Below are 26,066 nucleotides of genomic sequence, written 5' to 3'. Positions count from 1 at the left end.
AAATTGTTTCATTTCGGAGCATTACAAGCGGCATCAAAGAACGACAGAAGGCAGCAGTTAGGAAGGAAATAACTCCTGCGGTCAACAGCGTTGATGTTGACAACAAACGATCTCCAGCGCTCAAATGCTATAAAACAGCATATACAATTATATGTCACCATTTCTTTACATAGATGAAGAAAAAGTGGTCTGACTCAAAAATCGCCACTAAACAAAGCGTGTTGCTGTTCTGAAATGCAACCAACGTGCGGGCATAATATAAGTGGTAGAGGAGAAAAAGACGCACCAACTGTCCGATAATGGTCCCCATAAAAGAAATACACGTCTGCAGAGATTTGAATGATTAAAATGTATTAGCCCTTTTAGATAGCACTACTCAAAAGGGGTTTAAAAACTAAAAATAACACATTTTGCATTTTACTGTATGACAGCATGCACTTGGCACGAGTGGTCAGCCCGGCCGTCAGCTGCACAAGCCGACCCGGCAACGATCAGCTGTGAGAGCGCCCACTGTCCTGCTGAGCTGCTCCACTAGCAGATCGGAAAAATGTGCCGGTTAACGGTGGAAATAAATCGCTCGTTTAAGCGATCAATGACACATTAAAAGAGGAACTAACATCTAAAAAGTGATAAATAAATAAATAAATAAATAAATAAAATGTTAAGTTGAATGTTGTGCCGTGTATTTTTTATCATAAAGAGCAGTGTAGGCATACTAGCCTACATATTTAATACTTAGGCTTACATTTTTAATGAATGCAGCCCCCGTGCCTCAGTGTCCCCCCAGCTGCTCCAAGTCGAAGATAACTGCCCTTACGCAGTCCCATGCAGCGCTCCTAAGTGGCCGGTGTGCGCACTATTGAATCAGCTCTCCTACTCAGTTGCACACCATAAGCTGCACAATTTTAAGTGATTAATATCTTTATTTCGGTCTGAGCAAACACTGCATTTTTATTACCTTCTAATAATTGTCCAACAAAGTCATCGGCTACCCGGCACAGCCTGCACTGCGAGTCCATGCTGTTTACAAACTTGCGTACACGAGCTGAGAGCTGGCGTGGGATTTGAGCGTATCCTACGCTCACGTCCATATTGATAAATGCCGAGATTTGCGTGGAAATGTACGTACACCCATTTTTCTGGTCAACGCACGGTTGATAAATGAGGGCCATTGTGACATGAAGGTCTTCTTTGAAGACCCTCAAGCCTGTTATGTGCATGCAGGAATCGCACTTGAAGTGTTCAAGTAATGTAAGATAGCAATGGTCCTGGGTAGAACATGTCTAGAAATATTTCAAAAATAAGAACTTGAGCAAGAAACTTGATTTAACTAAATCACAGTAAGCTACTAGTGAGGGCAGACATTTCCTTCATAAGAAACTTGCCTTACAAAGTCTGTAGGATATTATCATGTTTGTTTACATGCTCATTTATATTCATCAGTGAGTGACCTTGTGTGGAAATTGAAGATAATTAATAATGATAAATGTTCAAAAGAGCGATCGGTTTGCTCATTTGGCTGAGTTTAAAAGAAGACCATCCTTTATTGTGTGTGTTTGTGTGGGCTTCTGAATAATGTCTCTTTTCATGTGTAACACTGTGAAACAGCTCCTTCTCCACTCCCTGGAGGCTCACTTTCTGAAGTTTACACTTGCAGCAACAAAACCTGTGTCCAACCAGACAGCCAGGAGGCTGTAATAATTAATAAGTAGCATAAGCTCTTTAGTCTTGCAAAGTTTACAGTTTTGGCTTTACTGCATCATTTATTTATATATATATGGTCTGGTCTCAGTGCTCACATCATCCATGTTTTTAGCAGCACACGGCTGTTTTTCCGAGAAAAAAAACTCTGATTAACAACCAAACAAACAACATTACTGACTAGCTGGTATGGAAATGAGAGTGTACTATATTGAAATTAAGTATGTGCAAACTTAAGTCTAAATTAATGTTAATGTTGCTGCTTGTCGTCCCATGTAATAATGCAACTCTCAACAGATTTTTCAAGGGATTGGTATGTTAACATGTGTAACATGAAAATTGGTCAGTGTGGTACGTCCATCTGCTTCGGTGCAAGTCAGTTGTGTGTTCAGTGCATGGAAAATAAACAGGAAGACAGCCCTTTCTGAGTATCACTCACACATCTAACTGGATCTTTAGAAGTTCAGTGTTTTGTGTAAACAAGTAATATAATTACACATTTAATAACAGCCCTTCGTCTTCATATTGAGAGGCTACAGAGGCTTTGTCCTCTCCACTGAGACAGGCAGTGTAACAAAAGGGGTAATGACAAACAAGAACACTGCATTATGCATCCACTCTTGGCCCACTCATTCAGTTTTAGTCCATAAGACGGTTATAAGAAAGAAAATAAGGTACAAACTAATAATTTCTTAACTCTTGGTTCAGGGTACCTTAGTTATATTTCAAATACATTTGGATATTCCAATCTATTGATGCTCAATATCAGGATTTCCCAAACCACTAAAGTTAACAATATTAAGATTAATCAGGAAGAATTTCTTGACCAAAGATATAGAAGCTGAGTAGGGAGAATGATATGCTCAAGAAAGAACAAAACACAACTGAGCCAACAGGACAGACCCATTAAATGTGCATTTTGAGGGTTTCTTGCAAACAACATTACGGCTGCCCCTGGTATAGCCTATTGTCAAGTTCTCACATGTGACATTATAAAAAAAAACTACAGCAGCTCAAAACTGAAGTAATAGGTTTGCAAACAAGGCCGGGTATAAAGGATTAAGAAGCGCTTCATCAATCTCTAAACAGCAGAGTTGTTTGAGACTGTTTTCCCTTTGGGCTGGAGAGTTTTCCGGTGCAGTAAAAACTTCTCCTTACTCTTGTCAGTGCCGATGAATTGCCCCTGTTGTGTTGGCCTCCTTCATAATGAGGATGCTGCCGTGCATGTTATTTCACAGAAAAAATGCAATTTTGAGTAGCTGCACCCTGGGCCTTCACCCACAGCCTGCGAGCCGAGCCGAGCAACTGAGGAAAATCTCCAAGCAAACCCGAAGTGACAGGCTGTGGAGCCGGGCTAATGTTCTCTGACACATGGCATTGGGACCCCCTCACCTCCACTTAACATATCCAGCGCACAGCAAATGGAGGAGAACACAGAGCAAATACCTCCAATAAAGAGGTGCATAGTGCAAGTCATGATGAGGCAACGCCAGGCTATCAGGGAGCCAGATTACTCCGGAAATGAGATGGGGAATGTCGCAAATGAGGATATCAACAAGAGGGTACTTAGGTGCCCATTTGGTTTATAGAGCTTCTTCTGAGTGCACTTTTCCATTCAGCTCAATTCCAGCTGAGAGAATTGAGCTGTATTCGAGATAAACCGGTGACATTTAGTCAGCATGGCATTCAGTTCAATGACAAATAGAGCAAAACAAAAGAGCCTCTCATCGTCTTCACCGACATTAGAAAAAAAGATACAAGCACATTGTTGTAAAGGTCACGGGGACTTACAAGCATAGATAAACACATTAATTATGCCAAGCGTGGTCCTTCGGAAAATGGCCAAGATGCCTGATGAGAGTGATGCTGTTCAGGTCCAAATCCCCTGGCCACCGTTGCTTATCGCCACAGAGAGACAACACACTGCAACGGCGGCACATAATGAGGATGGTATACATGTCAATCACATGCCGAGAGTCAAAGCCTGTGACGCACAGGATCTGCAAATCTAATGAACCGTTTTCTCAAAATAGCCCTGTGCTGCATTTGGAGAATGTCGCTAAAAGGTAAATGTGAACAATGAGCGGTATGTCATCAGCATATTTGTTTATGAATAGAAGGTAAAAGCTAGATATTTCCGTCAGAGATAGAAGGTTAAAATCCATTATGAAACAACAAGGTACACTTTATGTGTACCTTTGGTTTTTGTAAAGGTCTAGGCCCCTTAGTTTCAATGAATGGAAATGTTAAAGATACAGTGCATAATGATATTTGAGTTGAGTTTACTTCAATTTGTGCACCAAGAGTTCTAATTTATTGTTTTACAATACAAATCTGGATGGAACTACTGTTTCTGCTTAACTCGCATTTGTTTCATTCTCGCCATGTGCATCTTCCGAGCTTGCACGTGTTAACCTCACAGTCCTTGACATTTGGTAAGGTGGACCTTTTTCTGGCATTGCGTGCAAAAACCACTACTGAATCAGACCAGGGACTCAGTTGAGATAGATGAGGACGGGGATACAGATGCATGCGTGTGCGGGAAACAGTAAAAGAGTATGTGCCTGCCTCTGTCTATTAGTAGAAAAAGGAGTCTCTAGTGGCATACTAACTTTGTGTTCCATGGCAGTGTAGGCTTGAGAAAAAGAGGCCTGCGATTAGCGTATTACCTATTCAAGCTGACTTTGCCTGGTGAATACTGTGACTGTCTAGTTCAGGTTGGAAGGATGAGGAGCAGGGAAAAAAAGATATGCACGCTATCATGATCAGTGTGCACAGGAATGTAAGACATAATTATGTACACAAGAACAGGTAGACACACACACACATACACAGGCAATGAAGCGTGTGACTCAGCCGCTGCAGTAATGGCTGTATCATTCGACGAGAGTGGCATATCCCTGGCTGTCAATGGAATCATGACCGAGGCCAGAACCTATCATCGCCGCCATTACCATTACCTACGAAGCAGCCATACTCAGGCACAGCAAATCACTGCTCCCCCTCAGGGATGCAAATTATCCACACGTTGCTCGCACAGAGCCATCTGAGAGGAAGCCCTGTTCGCAAATCAACCTCAGCTTTCCTTGTGCCCTGCCATTTACTTCTCCTCATACCACAGACGTATATTTCTTAACAAGCCATTACTGTCTAGAATTGAGTCTTTAAACATACATTTTCTTAAACCAACTGAAGCCATCAGTCCGTGCAGTAGGGATATTTCACCTTGACTGCACTTGTTTTAATAATTTCCGATCTTGAAATAGAATAGATAAAGAAGGCAGCTGCACTAACACTGGATCAAAATAGACCGGTTTTGAACAAAAACGTGATACGAACTGATTATCTAATCAGGGTCAATTATTAGTTCTGCACTAAATCTGACAAAATCAGAAGTTAAAAGTTGCGTTGAGAGAAAAATATGAATGCAGACAACATATTATGTCAAAAAGAAAATAATGAGGTACTGTAGGAGGACGAGACAACTGCACAATAATGTAACTGTGACCAACCAAAGCAGTCTTGAGTGGATTTACTCTCTGTGATTTGGTTGAATGGGGAACAATCGGTTACATGCCCTCTCAGTTCTTTCCTCTCAGATGTTTTGCTTTAATTGATGTATTCTTTGAACACTAATCCCAGCAATCCTCTGGACTGATCCGTGGATCCTCCACTGGATGCAGTCGAGTGCATTTGAAGGAGCAGGGGGGGAAAATGCTGCTTCGTCTCAGCTACAAGTGGATATTAACACTCAATGCATTTGTGCACAGACACATACAAAGCTTCTGTGACTAACCTTTCCTTGAAGTCGAGGAATATCTTCCCCAGGCCACTTCCTCCAGTGACCATGTTCAGGTCGATGGCTCGCAGGAGGGCAAAGTGGACCTTGATGACATCCTGGGTGAAGATCAAAATAAACATTAGAATGTACCACTTCTAATGCATATTCCTTCATTCATAATCAATAGGTAGATTGATAATCACTGTATGCTGGTATTTCCCAGGAGACACGGTCCATCTGCTGTACAATGGTGCTATCCCGAAACAATCAGTATGTGTGCAGAACAGTCTTTTAAGTCTAGAACAGTCTTGGCATAGTGGAAGTTAATTAAAAAAAAAGGAATCTAGTTTTACCGTTTGTGCATCAGTTGTTATTGTCAACAACCGGCCTTGTTAAACTTACGCCGGGACATTTGCATTAACAGGAGTCGACATGGAAGTCCCAGTTATTAGGTTTCATTAGGTGTTCACAGTGAAGTCATTTTCCCTAATAGTAAAATGTTTCTTTTAGTTTTCTTGTTTGATAATTGAACTTTATAATTGAAGTTGTGCAGCAAGAGTACTTATAGCCCATAACAAGCCACTGTTAACTTTTCCAAACAAGAGTAAACATAAATTGAATGGACCTTTTTCCCTAGTGTAATGAAAAACATGAAACCATTGAAGCATGATACCAAAATATCAGTGCATATGCAGCTCTGGAAAAAAAAGACCAGTCTGCATTTTTCTTAAATTTCCATCTCTACATAATTTATTGAAAATGCTTTTAAAGACAAAAAATGTATTGGAATTTGGTAGACATGTTGTCAGTAGTTTATATCATAAAACCAAAATGTATATTCTACTCAAACATATAAATAGTAAAACGAGAGACACTGAACATTTGGAGTGGTCTCTTCATTTTTTCCAGAGATGTAGAACTGTGAATTTTGCATACCGTTACACCCCTTACATACTGTATATTTTATACATGACATCCTGTCATTCATTCAGCCATCCATACACATATTAAATTATTCACTTGGTGTGCAACACATCCAGGCGTGCTGTATATACATTGTTTTCTGTGCCAGAGCGGTTACTCACCTCAAGATTGACAAAGATAGACTCCATGTCCTGTGGACTCAAGACGTGTTTCAACGGGATCATGTAATTCTAAAGAAAGACAATATACAAATCAGTGAAAATGAAAGAAATTGCTCTTTCAAGGGTTTAAACAGTATAACTACAGTCCCGGCTTATTCTCTGAGGCTATTCTATGGTTGTCACATTCCATCATCATAAAAATAACAAATACATCAACTGAGAAGCAATGGAGAGATGACAGGCTTTATTAACTCCAACTCAATTAAGCTTAACGAGTCCTATGATCATAAGAAGGTTATTTATTTTCATTTAGTCCTGTGTCGGTCTGACGAGGAAAACACAGGGTACACATTTGGTTTAATGAAATTAGCGGAGCCGGTGATTTGTGGCGCTTCATCAACTAGGGAATGGAATCTGTCAACAAGGTAACTGATGTGTTTGTAGCGCTGACCTCAACCATGGTTCATCATCACACTTAGAGAGCTGAGTATGTATGTGTGTGTGTGTGTGTGTGTGTGTGTGTGTGTGTGTGTGTGTGTGTGTGTGTGTGTGTGTGTGTGTGTGTGTGTGTGTGTCTGTTTGAGTGAGAGATTGAGAGTTTATGAATATCCAAAGGTACAGTGTGTGATATAGGAGTTTGGCGTCATCTAGAGTTGAACGTTCTAGATTGCAATGCTCTGTCTCTAAACCTCGTTCAGATATAAAAGGCTCATTCTAAGGTTATAATAATAAAGAAACACTTTTCTTTTCAAGCGATTATACACTAATATACTTATGTATATTCTATTCCATTTCTACCAAGTATGGTCTTTGAAACTATATGTTATTTATCATTAAAATGTCATATTAGGAACACTTTAATTGGCAGAAAGCACTGCCAATTAACACTGCCGCAGTCCCTTCATTGATAGGTAGATATCGCTCAAGGATTCAAGTCCCCTCTTGGCAACTTTAATTTTATTTTATTAAAAAACACATTTTAAGTAATGTTATGACAAAGTAGTACATTCTCTATTATGTTATTGTTTTTCTTAAATGGCCAGAAATAGAGGTCCACACTTGGTCAGTTTATACCGATAGTCTACTGTTGGCACGTTTGGGATGTGTGTGTGTGTGTGTGTGTGTGTGTGTGTGTCTGTTCACGTTTCCTTACGTATGTCCTTGCACCTCTGACGCGTGTGTCAATACTTAAAGCCCCAGGGCTAAGTGTTTCCTGTGGGGACTGAGCCAATAATAACCGCCTCGATCGGCTCCTGTGACATTTGTGCTCCCCATTGAATCTGCCAAAAGGTGACATTTCCATGCTGTGCCCCGGCACACAGGCCCGAGACCCCGACAAAGAGGAAGTGACAAAAGGAAACTATACCACCACATTGCCCGTGCACATATAGCGCACACACACACACACACACACACACACACACACACACACACACACACACACACACACACGCACACACGCACACGCACACACACACACACACACACATTCTGACACTCACCTTCTCGATGTCCTCCAAAGTCTTGTAGTACTTCGCTTCAGTCTCTTGGATTTCCACTAAGCAACAATTTCTCTTGTCATCTTCTGTCATACCCATTTTCTATGATGAGAATAGGAAATACAATTAGTCTGGTCAATTACACAGCATCATTGATAATATTTTTTATTGACATATGTCCATCTGCATTTATATAATATGCAATACATGATATGGATTAAAACAATGGACATCTAAGATTATTCCAGTGTCCCAGTCGGCATTTATTTTTGTGAGATATCCAGATTGTTTGGGATGTTAAAATAAGTACCATACCAGTGTGTTCAATGTTTTCATCAATTTCTCAAAATGTCATCGCAGCTAAGCAAACCTTGCTGTTGTGTTTTTGAACCATTCCAGGCATTGGCTTCTATTCATTTCCAAGCCGCATGAAATGTATGAGCACACTCTTGGAAATGTGCTTGAGTTGTGTAATCCATCAAAGGGCATTATCTGTATGAGATAATGCAGTGCAGACTTTTCCCAATCAATTTGCTTTTAAACTGTACTGCCAGGCAGCCATAATGTAACATTGACAAGAATGAATGCAGACTTGACGCTGACTGTGATGGATTAGTGGAGTTTCGGGTGTCTGTTCTACTTTGGTTCACCAGGATAATCCCCCTCGTTATCGATACTGCTTTCCAGGGAGGAGCGCTGGGTATGAAATTGATTGGATTTGCTAACTGATTTTCATACTGTCTAAAAAAAAATGAGAAAATGAAATCAGAAACTGATAGCTGCTGGCACTAAAAGAGGGGAAACTGCATCCAACAATTGAGCGCTATAAAATATGTGCTTAAAAGTTGGACTGTGCTCTTACATGTTTTAAATTTTTCAAATCAACATCAACCAGATACAGCTGTCCAACCCCACTCACTGACTTTAGTTGCTAGCATGGCTTGAGTAAGGTAATGACACCAGGATGCATGTGAGCCATTGACCTTTTCTGTGTCATTGTACTGTATGTGTATGCAGGCTGGCTGGCTGAACAAGGCACGTGGATGTATATGTACAGTAAATACATTAAATGACCTTACAGCGATGCAACTAGGCATGTGAGGGGGCGGTGGAGGATGGGGGAAATATATGAACTTACTGTATCTACTGCACAGATTGTTTCTTGTGAAACCTGAGTAAGTCTCCACACACTAATGTTTATACATAGATGTTAACAATATATGGTTGTGCATAATGACTCACCCATAGACATAGGATTCATTTCAATTCAGATTGTTTACACCCTGTCCTTGATATCATCAGCCCGAGTGTGCCATAATTAACTAAGCCATCTGTGACAGATTTGGCCATTGATAACCAGAGCTGATAATACAACGAAAAAACGGGGGCTGACAATGTAGAAAATGCTTGTCCAGCCCAGGCCTCAATCCAGCATTGTAATCAAACAATCAGAAGCAGGGCTCCAAGCCAGCAGGGCTAATGTTTATTCGTCTCATTTGGGGGGGTTCAACTTGGGCAGCTGGTGGTCCCCTCGCTGACATCAGTTAACTAACACTGCAGTCATCAAGTTATGAGTCAGAGTTATGAACCAGATGGGGTCTTCCTTCTCAACCTCTGCACGTGTCAGTGATCTAATGATTCAAGTTATTCTCTGGGGACACTGTGATGTTTGTTTGGGATAAACTGATGCAGTGAGTAAGCTGAAAGGGTGGGGGTTGGGGGAGTCACAAGCACAGAGTCACTCACCTGCATGTATCTGATCTGCAGCATGGGAAAGTCAAAGCAGCGCAAGTCAGAAGTCATATTTAGCACCAGTTATGCAAGAGACATCTAATTGTGTTTAGATAAAGGACATCATGCAAATACTACAGTATATGAATCCCTCCAAGACACAATGACGACGCAGATTGCAAGTATAATCAAAGGTACGAGGAATAAAGTGTGTGTTTACCCTTCCAGCCTGAGATAATCAAATCATCAATAATTGATCAAAGGCGGAGTCAGCAATTCTAGAGAACGCTTGTTGACAGATTTACTTTTTCTTTTCAAAATCAGTGAGTATCATCACGATACGCTACCTGTATTTACTGTGTGCGCACTGAAAAACATATCCACTGTTAATACACAGCCTAGGCTCATGTTAAACGGGCATGTAGCTAGCTACGATGGGCCCCCTTTGTTTACATCCCCTTTGTTCACATACCAGTTTACAGAGCCTATGCTGTGTATAAACACCTTACACACGCAGTACGGACATGTAGCGGATGGTTGGGAGATATTCAATGATTTTGACAAGCATTCTCCAGAATTGCTGACTCTAATGATAAAAGTGCAGAGATTGTGACACAAAGTTCTCACCATGGGTTGTCGTACTTCCACCTTAATGATGTCCTCGTAGATGTCGTCCCCATCGTCATCACACGGCACACAGTCATATATGTCATCCTCGCCAAGGTCATGCTCACTGGGGAAAAAAACAAGTAAGAAGTTAGATGAATGCTTATATATATATATATATTAAACTGCCTGAACTGAAAGCAGTTCACTCATCTGTCCACTCCAAGCTGCTCTGACAGCTGAAAGGCACAGAGCAGTCAAACCAATGCAAACTCATTATTCTTCATGAGGAGTGACGGTGGTGTTATGGGGATCGGGACAACGTTACTGTGATGTCCACAAACCTTCACCGAGTGGCGTTATTGAGTGGCATTTCCCTTTAATTTGTTTATGTTGCTATGTTGGCACCAAGCTAGCTATCTGACCTTTAACCCTCTGGACCCGGAGCCCGCAGTACTGCGTTCTATGGCGTTCTGTCGGTGATTTCGTTATGTTTTAATACATTATTTAACATTATTAAATCGCAGCAATGTGGTTTAAATATCACCGGAAAGCTGAGATTCTCCCCTTTCCGGGACATATTCTCGCGTGATTCTACGTGACTCACAGCCAGAGATATGTTGCTGAGAGGCGCGAAAATGTATCAACCCTTTCCCTTGCGCTACTGGCTGAGCCGCTTGTCAATCAACATTTTGCGAAAACGTCATCGGCCCTTTCCCTTGCGTGATTGGTAGAGCTGCTTGCTATCATATTTTGTGAAAAACCATCCAATCAACTTAGTGTAATCACTAAGGACCTCCCACTAAGGTCAAACATACACAATCACTGAACAAAGGACTCCTATCAAGCTCCTAATTTCGATTTCACCATGGCGCGGATGTTCGACAGCTGAGAGATTCAGAGGAAGACGCCAATTCCGACATAGAGGGCTTTGACGAAGAGGAATATGAAGGTGACATGGATCCATTTGAAGACGGGTAAGAGCATTTATTTGACAAAACGTCTGTTTTTGTAATGGAAGCTAAGTGTGAACATGTAAACTAGCTTGAATGTTGCGTCCGTGACGTGACCGATTTTTTTTTTGGAACTGACGTGACAGAGCTGTATACTCTTGTCGCCAGCCTTCTGTTGTTTGAAAACAAGTAATAGTTTGAAAACAAGTAAAAGTAAGCAATCTTCCCCGTGTGTCTCAATTTTGTTTGCTAGCTGTCTCGCATAAATGGACACCCGGGGTGTGTGTGTGTGTGTGTGTGTGTGTGTGTGTCAATACACACACACAGCGCTGTCTGTTGTGGGAGATGGAAAGCCGTCATTTAGTCTGGCTGAGGGGAGGAGACAGAAGTTACGAGAGAGAGAGAGAGAAACAAACAAACTGTAGTAGGCTGTACAGCTGTTTATAAACGGGTATAATAATTTATTTTAGAAATTGCAAATGAAGCTCTGTGTGTAAATGTAAGATAGCTTGAATTTTGCATTATTGACATTACAGGGACTGATTTCTCTATTGATAGCACTACTTTTGTTTACTTTTGTTTGAAAATAATAGTAATAGATGTGTATTCTGTGTAAAAGTATTTCCCTTTACAATTTACAAATAGTACAGAATGGAAATGTTTTTGCATCGACTTTTATTACACTGTTGTTTGCAAATACAAGTTGTGAAGTTTAAATATTTTTGTTATGAGATAATGAGACTGATTTCTGTGAATCTGTGGCAGCACCAGGTCCAGGAGAAGAGGAGAACCACCCGCAAAGAGGTCCCGTGTCCTAACTCCACCAGCACCCCCTACGCAGCAGCGGGCTTGGAAGACTGAGGAAGACCAGGACACCGCTCCTCCTGTCTCCAGGTTTCAACCTGCACGCACCCCTGGCCCACAGCTAGGCACGCACTTCTACACACCAATTGAGCTCTTCAAATTGTTTTTCACTGCACACACTGTACACACACTCTGTAGCAACACAAATAAACAGGCTGCCAAAAATATTGCCATGGGTAAAAAGTTTAAATGGACTGATTTGACAGTTGAGGAGTTTTACAAGTACATTGGACTCCTCTTTTACATGGCCCTGGTTAGACTACACCACATTGCTGATTACTGGAGGCAGAACCACAGTTTAACCTGTCCATTTGCCGCAACAGTCATGAGTAGGGACAGATTTGGTGTCATCTCCTGGAACTTACACATAAGTGATCCAGATGAAGATGTAAACAATGATAGGAAGAAGGGAACGCCACAATTCGACAAACTCTTCAGGGTCAAACCTCTCCTCAATTTGATCAAAACCGCAGCAAAGACCTATTTTCATCCATACAAAAACCTAGCTGTGGATGAAAGGATGGTTGCCTCAAAGGCTAAAACTGGAATTACTCAATACATGAAGGCCAAACCTACTAAGTGGGGTTTCAAATTGTTCGTTTTGGCGGACTCAAGCAATGGCTACACCATAGATTTTAACATTTACACAGGGAAAAGTGACATCCCCTCCGGACACGGCCTCTCTTACGATGCTGTAATGTCAGTTTTTGTTTTTGTAAACCACATTTAGTCCCGTTTTTATTAGTCAACAATAAAGCATTATATATTTGATTATAGTCTTCGTCACATGACCACCATTTACGTTGCGTCTCGTCTCGTTTCTGTCGCGTGATAAATGTTCGTTGACGACGATATTTTGTCATACATTTCGTTGACAAAAACAACACTAGTATCAAGTCATTATTCAGTCTCATTTTGCTTAATTCCTCATATGTGGTCAAAGTAGAGTAAGAGACTATTTGTATTTTGGGAAATTTGATTTTAGTCATGTTTTTTGCACTTCCCAACTTTTTTTGGGAAAATGACAGTGCATTATAGAAGCTAATGCTTTGTAAATGGGGATAATGCTTTCGCTCAGCAGGATAGTCTTTTTGTTTTCATGCCTGTTCACTTTTCTTGGCTCATTTGTTGTCTGTCTGTTCTCTTCCAGTTTTCCCTGGTGGAGACGAGACGGTGTGGATCAGGTCCTTCCTCTGGCAGCATCTGAAGTTCTCCTGCATCCACACTATTCATATTTTATTTTAGTATTAGCATGTTAACATTAGTCAATTATTGTATTCCTTCGCTAAGCTAATGTTTTGGAGAGGCAATTTCAAGAGCCAAAACAATTTGTCCTGTTGAATAAAGGTATTATTTCACATAAGTTTCCACATTTTTCAAAAATCTGACTTCAAATTGCAGCATTTGTGTCAAAATATTTTTGTTCACATTGGACTAGGGCAAAATTGAACCTTCTTAACTGAGAGCTGAGAGTGTTCTGAACATTTTAATATGAATCAGCTGGGTATTATGTTATCTACTTGCCCTCTAAAATGGTAATTTATAAAAGCATGTAAAATCGAGAAAATGCCCTTAGATCTCAACCAAAAAAACGTTTGGACAAAAAGATCATTTTAGTCATGTTTTTTGCTCTTCCCAACCTTTTCATGGAAAAATTCCAGTACATTTTAGAAGCTAATGTTCTGGAGAAGCAATTTCAAGAGCCAAAATAATTTAATCAGATGAATAAAGGTATTATTTCACACAAATTTCGAAATTTTTCAAAAATCGGACTTCAAATTTCAACATTTATGTCAAAATATTTTTTTTTTACATTGGACTAGGGCAAAATTGAACCTTCCTCACTGAGAGCTGAGAGTGTTCTGAACATTTTGATATGAATCACCTGGGTATTACGTTATCTACTTATCCTCTAAAATGGTAATTTATAAAAGCATGTAAAATCGAGAACCAAAAAAACAAAAAACGTTTGGACAAAAAGATCATTTTAGTCATGTTTTTTGCTCTTCCCAACCTTTTTATGGAAACATTCTTGTACATTTTAGAAGCTAATGTTTTGGAGAAGCAATTTCAAGAGCCAAAATAACTCAATCAGATGAATAAAGGTATTATTTCACACAAATTTCGAAATTTTTCAAAAATCGGACTTCAAATTTCAACATTTATGTCAAAATATTTTTTTTTTTACATTGGACTAGGGCAAAATTGAACCTTCCTAACTGAGAGCTGAGAGTGTTCTGAACATTTTAATATGAATCAGCTGGGTATTATGTTATCTACTTGCCCTCTAAAATGGTAATTTATAAAAGCATGTAAAATCGAGAAAATGCCCTCAGGGCTCAGAGGGTTAATTAGACCAGCAGCCAGCAGAGCACAGACAGTAACTGTGGAGAAGAGGATCTTCATGCTATGAGAAACCCCACACCACTGTGTTCTGCGAAAAGCAATTATTGTTTGGGAAACTACCCAAAGGCAGTGGATAGGAACACGCTTTGGCAATGGGCCCATATCAATGTAGTTAATAAACAGTGAACTTGTGCCCGCTATAGAGGTAATACATGATTAAAAACTGTAAATAAGTGAAGGTACTAAGTGTTTTCTGTTGAATAATGGAGGACAAGCACCAGGTTGCATTGCTCATTAAAACCGGATTCCGTTCACACCAATTGTCTTGAGGTAAATGCAGTATAACGCTAATGTGTAATGTTGTCATGGATTTAAGTGAGTTAGGCTGTAAGATGCAACTTCACCCCTGTTTTTTTTTATCTTGTTTGAATTTTGGAAAATATGCACAATTAAAAGTTAAACTACATTCTACCCTTAAAACCACTCTCACCACATTGTCTTTAGAATTGGTGCTCTCAAAACCCTGTGGTTTCATGTTCTACTTTGTAGTTTGGAGGAGACTAAATACTATAAATAAATAAAGATTGTAGCTTTAAGAGTTCCTAATCTCTATTTAAGGCGAGGCACTGCAGTTGAATACGGTCAAATTTGATCTTATAGATATCGTCAAGAAACGTTGCCAGTTAATTACTTAAATTGAAAACATTATCTAAAGATCTACAGTATATGTTGGATCAATAAAGGGCTGAGGAAACCAGGGGAAAGTGCTAAAAGTGGAGTCTATTTACCATTTACCATTAACAAAAACAGCAAAAAATCTCAAAATTGACCAGTGCTTGAAAATACCATGTTTTTTTCCTGCTGTGTCTCGCCTTAGCTCCACATGCTGAGAAAATAAGGACCAAGGGTTCAAGTATGACAGGTGGCCCGCCTGAGTGTGACGGACACTTGAAGCCTACCAGATCTAGCCAGGCCCGAGTGGGAGCAAACCAAATGGACCCCTGGAAGCCTAATTGGATCCATAACCTGACTGTCCTAGCCCCAAAGCCAACCAGGTTCAGACATTACATTACATCCCACGTCTGCAGTGGTTAAGGACGCCACCTGGAGACGTGGGATGTAATCCCGGTGCTGGAAACCTTAGTTTTCCCTGGTGGAGACGAGACGGTGTGGATCCTCTGGCAGCATCTGAAGTCTTCCTGCATCCACACTATTCACACTTTACTTAGTATTACCATGTAATCACCTGGTCAATGATCAAATTCCTTCGTGATTTTCTCTACTTATGACATCTATTGCAGTATGTCCGTCCTGGGAGAGGGATCCCTTACTCTGTCGACTCTCCCTGAGATTTCTTCAATTTTTTTTTATTCCCGGTAAAGGGTTTTTAACTGGGAGTTTTTTCTCAGCCGAGCTAAGGGTGTAAGGGCAGGGTGTCATATTGTATCATATTGTATCATATATCATATTGTATGAAATGTAAAGCCCACTGAGACAAATGTATTTGTGATTTTGGGCTATACAAATAAAACTGATTTGATTTGACATGCAATTTTTAGTTCACGTTACGGTCCCTGGAATAGGGTTTTTGGTAGGGATTGTAATATACTTTATAAATCCATGAATATTCTAAAGTTACATTTGTGGGAATAGGGACCGTCCAGTGGGACAAGGCTGCATAAAACATTCTGCATCTGCCAAAAAAATTCCTTTAGGAGATCTAAAAAGTCGGAGAAGATAGAATTATACTCTCAATCAAATATTCAGCTGTGTCGTCATGCTCGTGCGGGGGTTGTTTGAAGTTTTAATTGAGGTGGCTCGGTTCACTCTCTTCAGCACTGCGCTTATTCTTTTCTTCATTAGGTAAAAAGTGGCTGATGTTGAATACCAAGAAGGCTGCGTGGGTAGACAATGGCCAGACGACCCGTTTGTCCCAACAGTGTCTCGTCTTTGAAACCCGAAAAGCTCCACAGACGCTTGTGTGTTGCATGGCATGGACTTTTTTCGAAAACAGATGTTGAACTTTTGCTCTAATCCCTCTGCGACTGTATTATCCAGACAACTGTGTAGGTGCACTGACATGAATAGGATTTGATGGGGAAATCTGAGAGGATGAGGATCTCCAGGGAGAGCATGCACGGGAGGTATATACTGTAGACAGCAGGCAAACGTGAATAGATACATTTTGTGCTGGTTTCTGTCATCTATATCTAGAGAGTCCTGAACTTGTACTGACATTAGTGGTAGCTTCTCAAAGGGAAAATTGATTCCTGACATTTAAGCCACTTCGTCTGTCCATTCGGTCAATTCAAGATATTCGTAATGCTTTTCGTCAATGGTTACTGATTGATCACTATATTTGATACTGATGTGGCTGAGAGCTTTTGAGAGAAATAAAAAGCTTTATCATCCCCCGGCCCATATTACATTTTAAACAGCTCAAACGTTGATGTTGCCCTTTCCCTACTTGAGTGCTTTTCTTTCAGTGTTGTCACCTTGGATTTCTACAAATACTAGCAAGAGAAAGCAGCCTTTTGGACTGCATATGCCCCCCTTAGATCATCAGAGTGTTCTACATTCTAAAACCTCCTCCAGAGTTCTATTTATCCATTGAATAAATGAACAGGGGACAAAAGTAATTTTTTTTGTGTTGTTTAATAAGAAGTTCAAGGTTTGGATTAGGTTAAGATTAATGTTACGTAATGGCTTGGGATCAGGCATGTAGGATTGATGATTGATGACAGGGCTTGCATTAGTATTACATGTGTGTGCCTTATTAGGGATAGAAAAGGGACTAACTTCTTTTCAGTATAATTACATACAATTAACTTCCCTTTATCTCTTGGGCTTTAGTGAACATTAATATTCATGCAAATGCATTTGTGTGTGTGTGTGTGTGTACTTGGTTGTGTGTTATTTTGCTTGTGTGTATACATCACATAATCTCGCGACAGTGAGTGGAAGGGCAATGCTGAGGACTGATGAATTAGGGCTAATTTTCTGTGTGATTACACAGTGACAGGCCAGAAGGGTGCCCAGTGTGTTGGCACGCAATCGGCCTCCCAGACCAATGTCATAGAGTTAAACCAGTGGAGAAGAGGGGACAGAGTGTGACTCAGTAATATCAGATCAACTAAGCATATGTCCCCCAAAGGCTGAGCTGGCTGTCTTCAATGTGTATTTCAATATAATAGTATTCTGTTGTTGTTTTTCATACAGACACGTGTTTAAATAGAGATGAGCTATAATGTGTGGGTAACCCATGCACATATAATCCCCTGACATCATGGTTGTAATTGCTGTGCTGCATTTGATGAACTAAAAATAAAACATTTAAACAAAAAGAGAAAATTAATAAGACTTAAGGGAGCATAGGTCACTTATATTTTACAAAGCGAACCTTGTGGATGTAATGTACAATATACAGATGAGTGTTCTATTTTAGTACCCAGTGCATCAGTGAGGCAACATTGTTTTCCCAGAGGGTGGAACTACAGGAAAAGGTCATGTGGTCAATAACATCAAAAGCGTTTGCAGGAGCATAAATGTGCCCAGTAAATCGCATGGCATTTGATTTTAATATTGTGTGTGTGCATAAGGAAAGTTTGGCCCGATCCTGGGAGAAATTCTGGGGATCGTGAATATCTATGTACATCTAATTCCATTGCAATCTGGTTTGTAGAAGTGGTCTAGTGTCTAGTTATGAAGTAATAACTTGTAGTTATTTGTTGTGAATGGATGGACTGCCTGTCCAACTGACCAGCATGCCATGTTTAGGCACCATCGCTAGCAGGGCGGCAATGGACAAAAGTCTGCAACAAAGCCGATCACTTATGAGTGAACACTAGTGCACTCAGTGCAAATTATATCATATGATAAGCCTGCCAGGAAGTACTGCTCTGGGTCTAATCAAAATCAAATTGAATTTTAAAAACAAAAATAACAGAAGGTATAAAAAACAAGGCAAAGGGAGGTGCAATTACTACCTGGTGCGTGAGTCTGAACTAACATAATCAACTGCAATTTAATTTAATTTCACATGCTGCTTAAGTAAGACTCCAACACATTCACAATGAGGAAAACATATTTTTTCTCCTATAGTTTTTATGTAGTTTGTTGTGTTTGATTCTATTGACTTTTTACATCAACCTGCCTGAGGGATTAATGGTACACAATGTACAGCAACAGAGTAAAACGGACTTGTGACTTTGTTTTCTGCGGAAAGGGAAATCCATGTGTGTGTCTTTCAAAGAGCCAAAGGTCCCTGGGCGACTGTACCCAATCCACCCCCCCTCTTCCCCCCTATTTCATGCTTTGTCAACTCCATAGATGGAGTCATTCCTGACAGGGAGGACTGTGAGTTAAGCGATGTGAAGACTTGACAACACAGAGCCAGAGGGAATAAGTAAGCAACTGATTCACCACATTAACCCCAGAGACCTCACTCAGGCGGATGCTGGCCCTCTACCTAACTCAAGACACCTCCTGCCAACAAATATGGTTCGGCAGGATACAAACCCTATAGCATACTTCACAATTACCATCACAGAATCTCGATACCCAATTCATTTACAGTGGGCCATTTCCAAGTGAGCTCACACTGACAACCTAAGGCCTCCATCCACCTCACTTGACATGAGTTCTTCTGACATGATATCATAAATATGGAAATAATCCGGCAAGGGTAAGTGACCTCTACTCTACCTTCTAAACATTCTCGGCCTAAGCTGCTCCCATCAAGCTACATACATATGCTTTGAAAAACACATCCAATAAATGAGCTGTATCTTCAATCCCGTGTACCATTATGACATTAGTGAAGATTGGACTTGTAGCTATCCTTAGAGACGTTTGGGGGGGTGGGAGGGATTCTACCAGTTCAAATCTGTTGGCCGCTCCATGATAAAATGAACAGTCAATCGATATTTTTCTGCACAAGCTGCTGGAACCATTTTCCCATTTACCGTTTGGTCTGCTGACATGATCTCGCCTTTTAAACCTCACCTCAAAATCCATTTTTTATGGATTGCTTTCAATGGCGGTTAGTATCCTTTGCCGTCTTATCACTGAACTTAATCATGTCATGTTATTGACTTCTTTTGTTTGCTAGTATTGCTGTATTACTCCGACAGTCAGCTTTATTTTATGAACTTAAATATTGTTGGTGAGAAAATTGCTTTTTTATTCCTTAAATGCTTGTGTTTTAAAGTAAACATGTGATATGGCCTGTCTTACTATTGTCTTCCTCCTTGAATGGTAGCACATTCATCAATAATGGCTATTATGACTGCGGTAATATTATCATTGTCCTCTCCATCACTCTTGCAGTTTGGTCATGCACTCATTGCAAATTATGCATGCATCGATATCTCAGGCTTATTAATAAGTGTATGAGCGCAGGGTTATTGCTGTAGTGTGGTCCTGCCAGCTAAGTGTGTCCAACTGTGTTAGGACCTAGGACCGGCTGATGAATCAATTTCTGCGTCGATCCATTGATGAAGCCAATTGCATACATGCTCTTAGTTAAAAGGTCAAGAGCAGCAGTGCTGACCGCAGAGCGACATGATTAATTCAATAAGACCAAGCCCTCTGCACTTACAGGCTACGTAAAGAGCACCGCTGACCATCGGAAATAATACAAATGGATTAACTTAGAGCTACAGGCACATTGAAGGTTACGTGGACTGAAAGATTAATGCAAGGAGGAGATTTTGAAGGTTAAAAGGTTTAGGGCAAATGACCACCAGCTCTAGACATAACACAGAATAAGCAAGGCGTCGGAACAATTAATTTACTGGTGGACTCGGTGACACCTGTTTCTATGGATACCATGCACTCGCTATAGGCTATGGATCTTTCAATAGAAACTTAATTAACCACTGTTCTGCGCCTATTGTGACATGTCTTTATAATGGAGTAGGAAGAAGAGTCTAACTTTAACCACTTTGATATTTCCTGATGCATTAAGGGCCAACACAGGGACCATCTTAACTTCTTACTTTTTTGAAGCTTGTTACCTGAACGAAAGGGTGACACAAATGTGCATGGCACGGTTTCATTTATTTTGGTGCGCTTCCCAACCTTTTTGTCTGTGGAAAAGCACATCAATGTGTGCCGAACAGGACCACACCGCTCAGTGGAAACAAGGCTCTCTCCTGTATGTTCTTTTCTTTCTATGAGCCCCTTGTGATCCATGTTTTTTTTAGTTGAATCACAACCCCGATATCAACATGTGTTTGCTTAATCCCTTGACTCTCTTCAGGATCGCTTTTTGTGTGCAGGATTCCATTCAGGTTTTCAAGGTTAGGGCCCACTGTTCCATACGTTTTGCCGCTAAAATGTGCTCTAATCCCGTATTAGCCTGCTTGGCTGACTCTCCTCTCCTCTAGCAAGAGCACATTCGTCATCCCCGTAAAGTACAGGCACAATCATGCATTCAGCGGGCATATATCTATATAGGCAGCATGCTCTCCTCTCTCTATCTCCCACTCTCCCCACCACCCTCATAACTCTCACTGTGATGAATGACACCCATCTCAGAGCGGTGCACTAATTATTCTCCATTAATCTGAATTGAGCGCCCTGCTGTCATTGGTGCAACTGCTGCCAACTCCGAAAAAAGAAAAACCCTGTGACTCTCCTTTCACACCCACCAAAATAAAGCAGACAGAGACAACGCACTAACACATCCACACACCAGAAGCTGAGAAGCAGTGCTGGTGTCGCCATGGCAACCGGCAGAGTGACAAGAGTGCTCCGGTGTGCTTATGTAATTAGGCAGTTAGAGGAAGTTGGAAGAAGTGGCAATCACTGCTCTACTTTGAAACCTCACAATATGTGTGTGTGTGTGTGTGTGTGTCTGTGTTGCATGCAGGATGGGTAGAAAATGGCTATGTATCCAGGAGTTCATATGCAGTCATTATGACAGTAAAACCACACTCAGAAAAACAGATATAAAAATGTCAATAATGCAAAAAGTGCAAATATTCCATTTTTACATTTACATGAATATTTATTTCTTAGCATTTTCGTTTTTCAGCCCCTTTCATCATGATCGGATCACACCTGCTGTAAATTGAGTCCAGACGAAACAATGAACCAATGAGCGATCAAATGTTGAATAAAACTGAACGTTCAGTGGCAATAGTACTATTTTGAGATCAAAACATTGTTTTACATTGTCACATAGTAGGGACTCACCAACTTTGTGGGGACAAAAATATGTAGGTTTAGATGTGATTACGGTTGAGGTTGAAGTTAGGGTCTGGCTAAGGAAGTCTTGGGAGAGTGAAGTCAACTTGATAAAATGTCCTCCCAAGTGACAAAAACATGATTGTGTGTGTGGATGCTTGTTGTGGACTGCAAAACTTACTCTGCCAGCTCTTCCAGACTCCGATAGACATCATCTTCATTCAGAGCGGTGTCCTCTGATGGAAAGGGCCTGGTACACACACACAAACAAGAACACACACACACACACACACACAGATACGAAGAGTTAGAAATTGAACATACTACACACAACACAATGTGCAGGTTGAAAAATAACCAGTCCAGAACTGCATTTTTCTATCTGCCAGGGTTGTCACTCCATAGCTTCGGCAGCACAACAGCAAGATGTATTCAACAGAGGGCCCCATCCGTCACATCAACATTGTCAACACACATCAACACGTTGCTGCTCACAGATAAATAAATAAAAAAAATTTCTTCTTCCCATTGCAAACCTTATCAAGAATTCAGGAAGGATAACAGCCTTTTTTCTCCTATTTTTTTTAAACGGATGACCATGTGTCTAATAAATCCTCCGGCAGGCATTTTTCAAGGAGCCTCAGGGAAAGTGTAGAACAGTATGAAATATTGAACATGACAAAAGTTTGGAGCTGTCATTTGAAGTGACCTTCCATACTTATATGTAGACTTTTCTTTAGGCACAAACAAAAACATTCTAGTCCAGCCCATCTCGCAATAATTTGAACAATCCCCAAACCTCTTCTTAAAATGATCTCAATTCCGCTCTCGCAACCGTCAACAAACATGATCCCCCTTGGGACGCGACGGAGCATAACACTGGTTCACTAATCAATTAGCTCATTAAACAGGCTGGATATTATTTATTAAGAAAAAAAATTCTATTGGCCCGACCGTGTTTATGATGTGTGTGTTTTTTTCCTCTTTTTTTTTTCTTCCTTCCACGAGGGCTGATTGCGACAAATTATAGCCTATTAGCTTAATGCTGTGCACAATTGAAGCTCATTAAAATCAATGAGGTCACGGTCAACGCTAATCATCCACTACGCCAACGTCAGTGAGACGGAAATAGCCTGTGCTAAGAAAATGAATTGACACTATATGTTGTGTTTATTAGGGGGACTTGGGATTTATCTTTATGAGCTATCTATGTTAACCTGTACAATGTACTGAATGGCTGAAATGTTTTTAATTAAATATTACACTTTGGGAATAATCCACATAGCACAAAATGTATTGCTCATTACAAGCTTTTAAAGTTCCCCAGTGCCTTACTAATGAGGTATTTTTCAGTTCAAGGAGTGTTGTTTTTGTTGTGTTAGGGCCGTTTGTTTGTTGTCGTTCGTGACAGCTGTGTACTACTACTTGCAGTCATCTCCTCAAGCCATAAATCCCACACAAAGCATCATCCAGCAGTGTTTTCTGCTAGGGTAAACAGCGTTGTAAGGTTGACCTTGGTTCCCTCTGTATATTGTAAGTAGTGAACCCATGATATGTTTTCCCTCTGTCAAAGAGACACTGGACACACACACACGCATACTAATATGACTCAGCCATTAGTCAGGACAGAGATGGAGAGCAGAGAGTGAGCGAGAGAGAGGGCGGGGGTGGACAGATTCCGTGAGGTGCATCTATGTGTTTGTAATAGTAATCGGATAAAATGGCACTTGCAGGGCTGTACATTTTGATGAACTCGTTACATTCCTCAACAATAAAGTATGTTCATTCAAACCATCATCATATTTGCTGGTGAATTATGATTAAATCTGTCGTTATCAATATATTTTGTCTATACATGTATATGTATGGGACAATCAAAAAGTATGTGTGCTTTATAAGTTGTGAGGCATGACATGTAGGCGAAGAACCACCCTATACAAAGTGACTTACAACTGTATTACGCAAACCTCAAGTGTATTATCCCGCTTATACCATAATCAACAATATGAAATAAATGTATCAAAGCCGCTTTAACAAACACATATTTTTTTAATTAGAAGTTAACCTCGATATGGGTTATTAAACTTGAGCTGAACTGCTGGTGCGTCACACGGTGATATTAATTGCACACCTACAAGCCAATCAGAAGAGAGCACAGTATTCAGGCCAGACCATGGTATAAATACATATAACTGTTGTCCGCCACACCATTGTTAGTTACAAATATGCCTTCTTGTCAACCAAATTACTAAGCAAATTCAGGATCTACCACAATTAATGGTAGAAATACAGGAAAAAAAATTGTCATGCTGACACAAACATGATTTTTCCTCTCTTTACCAAAAATGCCAGCAATGCAACCAACACCAGTTGCATTGTGGGAATACCCATTGTGCAAAGAGCGATCAACCACATTCAAAAAGCTTTATTGAACAACACATGCCTCTGTCTCCACACCAGCATGAGATGACACATGCAAGAAATGAGCCCCAGATGTATCACTTTTTAAAAACTTCTACTTTTAAACTGTTTTGTTTTACGTTATGGAAGTTGAATAAATATTTTATTGGAAATGGTTAAGACTGTTCACACTATAGTGCCATCACACATTTATGAGATAATGTTGTGATAGGAATCATCATTGCTGCCTCAACATTCAAATTTCATAGATATTATGTGGAGCTTGTTGCTGGTAGTTGATCAAATCTGCTGCCGCAATATAAATGAATGAACGTCACAATGTGGTAAAATCTAATATTTAGTAGTAGTACTATATAAAGAGAGAAGAAAGAGGAAAATAATGCATGTCTGTTTATGTGTTGTAGTGAAGTAAGCTGTTAGATAATATAGATAGTTCAGAGTCAGGGACCAGACATAAAGAGCTCTCGTAAAAGCCCACTACTCTCTGTAAGCACTCATTGAGATCCTTTGACTGAGTCTAATCCCGAGATATGATCAGATGACGGAGACACTTATTGCCGCACTACGTCTTCATAAAGAGCCAGCAGCTGTGACCTGTTGGTGTTCAAAGCCCAACTATCACACTCAGTGAAAGTTATAGTGCGAGTGTGAAAAGGTAATAAAAACAGTAGGTTATCTTAACATTTTAATAGTGCAGGCCTATATGTGTGTGTGTGTGTGTGTGTGGGTGAGAGAGAGAGTGTGTCCGTCTGCATGTGTGCGTGATTTGTTTCAAGCTGTGAGTATCTGTGTGACACCGCCCAATTAGCCTTTGTGTAATTAAAACAGTGGTCACATTGAAAGAGTGTGTCAGCCGTTAACTTAATGGATGCTTTGCACTAGATAGGCAAAGGTCAGATGGTCACCTGCACGCATGTACCCACACACACACACACACACACACACACACACACACACACACACACACACACACACACACACACACACACACACACACACACACACACACACACACACACACACACACACACACACACACACACACACACACACACACACACACACACACACACACACACACACACACACACACACACACACACAGATAATCCTGCAAACTCAGCCACCACAGTCTTCTCTGATCTGATCTTCTTTGCATATGTTTCCGTGTTTAAGTTGCAGACTTCATTAGAACCATCTGTTTTACAAGTGCTATTATTAAGGAACGATACAATACAAAATCAGCCTCGTCTGATTTATGTTACTGTCTTCCTCACTGTTATGAAGAGAAACTCAGCACAGACAGAGCCTTCCTCCAGAGTGTAATAACACACCGGCATGTGATGGCCCCCTCCAATGAAATGTGCTTTATATTATAAGTTATTAATGGAGTCCCGTAGGGCAAAATCTAATTACATAGTCGTTTTTTTTGGAGATCAGGGCTCATTTCTATCACCCCAGTGTTGTTTTGTGCAGCCATGCTACCGTTTTCATTTGCGCTTAAATGGTACAACCAGGTGTAATTGAACTGTAATTTGATCAGAAATCCAATGATGAGCCGTCTCTTGGCTATTCAACACTGCTCTATTGTCTTTGCCACAAGCAGGGTTTTCCATGTAAGAGTTCTACTCGCTGTGTGGTAAAGCGGTGGATAGTGTGGTACTTGTAAAGGGTTTTTCCATAAGCAATCAGTTCACTATACAAGTGAGACAACGTGTATTTGTTCCTCAAAGCTCCAATTTGTATTTGTATAACCTTTTTCACCAGCTTTCTTCTTGTATAACTTTTATCCTTCTTGCTTATGGTTTTTCTATAGTCAAATCTCAATTCCAGACATCCACTTTGATATGTTACTTTCTGTGTTTGGCTTTGTATGTAATTTGAATGC

The 26,066-nt window shown here is 40.4% G+C and overlaps 1 protein-coding gene and 1 long non-coding RNA gene across 5 annotated transcripts in view; one reads left to right on the top strand and one right to left on the bottom strand.

Moving 5' to 3' along the window:
* The window catches only part of vav2 (vav 2 guanine nucleotide exchange factor), a 201,009-nt gene that overhangs the window by 26,035 nt on the left and 148,908 nt on the right, over positions 1–26,066 (bottom strand). For all 4 annotated transcript variants that reach the window (XM_080046269.1, XM_080046271.1, XM_080046270.1 and 1 more), the window contains exons 4-8: positions 21,939–22,007; positions 10,425–10,530; positions 8,070–8,168; positions 6,568–6,636; positions 5,498–5,598 (exon numbers count right to left, since the gene is read on the bottom strand). In XM_080046269.1, the coding sequence (XP_079902395.1) occupies positions 5,498–5,598; positions 6,568–6,636; positions 8,070–8,168; positions 10,425–10,530; positions 21,939–22,007 (444 nt within the window). The remainder of the gene's footprint in view (positions 1–5,497; positions 5,599–6,567; positions 6,637–8,069; positions 8,169–10,424; positions 10,531–21,938; positions 22,008–26,066) is intronic.
* LOC307265552 lies at positions 11,328–13,537 on the top strand. Its single transcript, XR_013845350.1, has 3 exons — positions 11,328–11,380; positions 12,122–12,250; positions 13,371–13,537. It is a non-coding gene; the product is annotated as an uncharacterized lncRNA (long non-coding RNA).

This window comes from Ammodytes marinus (genome assembly GCF_949987685.1).
Source record: "Ammodytes marinus genome assembly, chromosome: 18".
Classification (NCBI taxonomy): Eukaryota; Metazoa; Chordata; class Actinopteri; order Uranoscopiformes; family Ammodytidae; genus Ammodytes; species Ammodytes marinus.
The sequence above is the reverse complement of the archived record's forward strand: the minus strand, read 5'-3'. Positions and strand labels throughout refer to the sequence as shown.